Here is a 5,227-nt window from a genome sequence, read left to right as displayed (position 1 = left end):
ATAATCCAGAAAACTAGATAAAGCAAGTAGTACTTCTTTCCAGATGCCCTGCAAATGTAGACTAAATAACTGCAATAAAATGTATTCTCCTTGATACCCTTCAAGACAGCATATATACCATGNGCAAGTGTATCACACACTCTTCACATTTTTTGTTGATTATAAAAAAATGTCTAATAGAAACGATTATTATATAGATAAAAGTGTTCAATTGGTACTAATATTAGTTGACGTGTCTAAGTGAATTAGGCGGACAACTTTAAGGGGCCGCTGATAACTTAAGCCCCGTTTGTTGCTTATTTTTTTCCTAGCCTCACTTTGATTGTATCCAATATCCATATTCAATAGGGCTAGAAACAACGATACCTATAACTTACTATGTTTCTTTGTCTGTGTCAACCTAGAGTTAAATTTTGTTTAGTTATTTATATTTGATCCAATTCGCTTGTATATGAATACTATTAACATGTTTATTTATCTTTTTGAATCCCTGATTACTACTCCAGAGAAAATATATTTCCAAAGCCAATCAATCCAGAGAATTAAAAACAATAATATTATCCTCAATATAGAGCTAACCCTTTTCAATAATAATAATAATAATAATAATAATAATAATTTCATCCAACTGTCATCTCCCTCCCTTGACTTGCTCATTTCTATGCATCAAACTATTTTTTAATTTTTTTGACAGCTACGTATCAAAGCTCGCTTGTTGTCACTAGCCAAGTCTTTCGGTGGTTACATGGAGGGAAATTGACTACTTAGAACAAGTCATACAACATTATCAAATTTCAATAATAAAAATATCCTCCACCACCATTCCTACTTAAAAAAATAAATTGCTTTCATGACGCAGCCACAGGTGACCCAAACTCAGCCATTGTGTGCATTACTAGAAAACTAAAAAAGACTGCAGCTGCATTTCCAATTTACTCATTAATGCACAAGTTTATTATTCTAGAACAATTCCCAAAATAGCAATTTTAATACTACAGTATAGCAAAAGTTTCTAATGTCTTTTGACCGTGTCCATATACACCACTACGAAACCAGGTCAAAAATTAGAACAGACAATGTTGAACTAATGGACTTCAGATGCATCTGCCAGTTGAAAAATAGCATCGACAAAATTAGCTATCAACTGGCGTCGCCTTAACCTTACAAACAGGGATGGTTTCATTCTTGCTTAGGAGCTTCCAAGTTGGATGAACATCGATATCATGCAGGGACACTTTGTCTTCAATATCTAGCTGACTTATGTCCACCTCAATTTTTTGAGGTATATTCTCCGCTGGGCACAACAACTTTAGGGAAGGTCTAATCTTGTTTAGATAACCACCTGCTTACATATAAAAAGCTAAAATCATTTTCACTAAATATTTTCAAACAAATATTTGCATGTTGGATATTCTCATGGAAGAATTAAGAAAAAGAAACACAACACTGTTTCCAAGCATATAAATGAGCAGTAGAGTCAATACTTCAAGCCAATAGATGCATTAAAGCTTTCTTTCCATCAACATTTCTAGCACTTGACAAGACAAGATAACAAATAAGCACGCCAAGGAAACTTGAAAATAATGCTACCAAAGATTTCTGATAAAGAATTGCCCTTGGTTTGAGGTGTCTTGACAACAAGTGGAAGGCGTTACTTCACATAATTTGAACAGAATTAATACCATTAAACAAGATAATCCTCCCGTGTGCTGATACTAAAGGCATTTTTTTTGAAGCATATACAAAAAGGACTTTTGTAACCAATCATGGTTTGAACCAAATTTAGTTTATCATGGGGTTCCATTAGTAGTAGTATCAGGCTTCACAGCATCTTAAGTTAACTACTTGAAGTATTAGCTCCTCTTATAATGTTCTAAGGATACAAAAAAAGGAGTTTACAGGTGCTGGAACTGGATCAGAATAGACAAAGACAGAAAACTATTAAATTTGTAGAGCTTATGCCATCTTCTTCTTTCAATATCGAAGTTTATTGTTTCACAAAGTTTAAAGCAGTTAAAATCGCAAGATGAAATGGAAGTTCCCTTAACTAATTTGACAAGCAAATATAGTAGGCTGGAAGCTGGGACAGTCATAGGCCAATATAAATCCTTCAATCACCATTCACTAAAAGCACATATCTAAAAAAGCACGAGGGACATTAGCCTAGGTTCAAGATGAAGTTCTCATTAAAAAGTTCTTGGGAGGGTAATCTCCATTGAAAGCTGTATTTTATCACCTAAAGGTACTTGGTTAGGTTTTCAGAAAATGCCAGAAATAAATACACATATAGATCCGATATGTTGATACATTCACTGAATCCAAGAATACCAAGTTTGCGATGATTTGTTACAGACTTAGGAGTCGTTTGGTGCGAGGAATAAGGTATAATAATAGCAGAGATAAAATGCAGGACTATTTTAGCCCGTGTTTGGTTCGAGGTATTAGGCAGTCATGGGATTATTCATTCCACCATTTATACCTTAGCGATGAGAGAAGTTATCTCATACACATGGTGGAACAACTAAACCCATGATAACTTATCCCGGGATAACTTGTTCCCAACCAAAAGACCCCTAACAGTATAGGTTAAAATATCTTATTTTCTTAGCTTGCAGTTAACAGGTGTTAGCAAATGTATGTTCCTTGAGTATTTATCTTTCCATAATATAAAGTTGAGTATAATAACTATGGCTGGGAAGGGATTCCCGTGAATTTTGGATCATGTAAAATATGATATGAGGAGTTCTCCTCACTATGCAGCTACAATCAGTTTCCTGAAGGCTGAAAGTAAGATAGTGTTGGAAGGATAATCCAGAAAACTAGATAAAGCAAGTAGTACTTCTTTCCAGATGCCCTGCAAATGTAGACTAAATAACTGCAATAAAATGTATTCTCCTTGATACCCTTCAAGACAGCATATATACCATGATGTTGCCGAGTAAATAAATTCCAAAGCTTACATGAGTATTTTCTGTGCAGTAATATCAGTTCACCAAATCTTGCATGAGTATTCACTGTGCGGTAATATCATTTCACAAGGGTATTAACAAAGAAAATAGAGAACTTCGTCTCTTTCAAATGATCTTCGTTGGTCAGAAAAGGAAATAGGAATTTCAAGTATTCAGACTTTCTGGCATTGAAAGTTCAAATCAGCCTAAATGGGGTTTTTGACAAATTGACAATAGTTTTGTGTCAAAGGTATGCATGGTTATAATTTATAGTCACTTCATATTTCTGTGTTTAATTACAGAACCACAACTAATAAACAGAAATCACTCAAAAAATAGTAATTTCACACATTCAAGAGGAAACTCAACCAGCAATGGAAAAGATTACACATAATAAAATGCGTAGAATGTAATATGAGCAGTACATGTCCCAGGTCGGTCTAGGCTGAAGCTATTATATTTTCATGGTAAATTACATCTCTTATTATGGAAAGACGAAAAGCAGAAGACAGTACCTTTCTTGAGACCAGGGCACTCGTGCTCCCCTTTGAACACAACAGGCACGTCGACCCTTAATTTTGTTCCATCTTCAGCCCATACAAAGACCAAATTCAATATCTTACCAGTCGCTTCATCCTTATGAATCTATACAAATAACAGCAAGAAAACACGAGTTTAGACTAAACACAATTCCCATGACACTTAATCCATTTGCAATTGTCCGAATTGTTGGATATAATTCTAATTTATACAACTTTCTAACTCGAATTCATCAATATTGAAAAAATTCTTCAAACATTCTATCACATTTCCGTGTAACCAGTATCTTATGCTCTGTATACTGACAAATACAGTTAAATAGAACAGGGAGTAACACTAGAACAATATCAGAATACACAAGAAGAAGCATCACTTGCCTTAATGGGGAGTACTTTTCCAGATTCCAGTAAAGTTGACGAGCCCGAACCAGCTCGAATCTGAAGAGGGAAGGTTGTCGAACAAAAGAAAGGGAGATCAACCGAATCAATGATCGTTTTAATCTGCTTCCTTTCAGTTGTAAGGAGGAACTTTCTAGAAACAGAACTTGCGGCGACAATGGAAGTTGGATCGTCAGGTTTTGACTGGACGTAGTTCTGTGAGAAAACAACGGCCGGAATACGACCTTGGGCTCGGTCCCTACTGGAAACTCTTCTTCCGCTGACCTCCCTAGGGATCGCTTGAATTGTAAAATACGTTCTCCTGCTAGTTACCTCCGTCGACCTCAGACCTCCGGCGGTGGTTGCCACCGCACGCCACCATTTCGACATTCCCGTGAAAGCGTCGAGTGTTGGAGAAATGGGTAAACTCCCTCAGGAAAATTCGGGTTTAGGGTTCTACCGCATACCATTTGGAGGGTTTAAGCTTTCTGGGCTTTTTTATGAGCTTATTTTTAGCCCATTCAGTTTGGGCTTACTGAATACACAAGAGTTGCGCCCTTGCTGATGCACCTCAGGTTTGGAAATGGGATCATTTGCACTTTTAGCCTTAACTTTTATGTCTTTACAAAAATAAATAACATTTTTATGCGACATAAATTTATATTTTATATATATCATCATATCTTATAAATAATGTTGGGTCATTATTGTTTCTAAAAAACTTATGTCTCACTAGCCATCAGTTTGATGGCTAAAGGACACGAATTAAAGAACAACATACAACTCATGAAAAAATGTAAATTAAAGATCATCTTACTTGATAAAAAATTGTTATCTATTATCAAGTTTTACTTTGTATCAATAATAACATCCATCATTAGTTTATGATAATTCAAAACTTTGTATCGGGATTCAAAGGTATGGACATGACGAGACAGATAGAACGGGTTAATTGTATTTACATACATTCACTACGATAAACTATCTCCATTATAATTTATTTGATATATATTTTTTAGTCCATTTATAACATAATGATTATTTTTGATTTTAGTGTTTTGAATTTAACTATGCGCATGACATATTTAAAATTATAAAATTAAAAATCATATTAATATTATTCGATATATCGTTAATTTAAGATCACAAAACCAAAAAAATAAATTTATATTTAAAAAGTTGGTGCCAATGAAATAGGTCTGAAAATTAGAGGAAGTATATATTATAGATAGATAGACGTTTTGAATGAAACTTCACATCAACATAGGTAATAGGCCTCGTTTGATCTGTCACTCATAGCATTTCTCATTTTCGTTGCCAACTGCTTCAAAAGCATCTGCATGCATGCATTAACCTTTTATC

General features: G+C 34.6%; 1 protein-coding gene across 1 annotated transcript; it reads right to left on the bottom strand.

The window, feature by feature from the left end:
- Window positions 1–899: 899 nt before the first annotated feature.
- LOC107008924 (50S ribosomal protein L25) lies at window positions 900–4,347 on the bottom strand. The gene is made up of 3 exons (XM_015208139.2): window positions 3,866–4,347; window positions 3,464–3,593; window positions 900–1,342 (listed from the first exon to the last, which is right to left on the bottom strand). The coding sequence occupies exons 1-3, from the start codon at window positions 4,253–4,255 to the stop codon at window positions 1,134–1,136; spliced, it is 729 nt and encodes a 242-aa protein (XP_015063625.1). The 5' UTR covers window positions 4,256–4,347; the 3' UTR covers window positions 900–1,133.
- Window positions 4,348–5,227: the final 880 nt, after the last annotated feature.

This window comes from Solanum pennellii, chromosome 2, assembly GCF_001406875.1.
Source record: "Solanum pennellii chromosome 2, SPENNV200".
Lineage (NCBI taxonomy): Eukaryota > Viridiplantae > Streptophyta > Magnoliopsida > Solanales > Solanaceae > Solanum > Solanum pennellii.
This window is presented reverse-complemented; position numbering and strand designations above follow the sequence as displayed.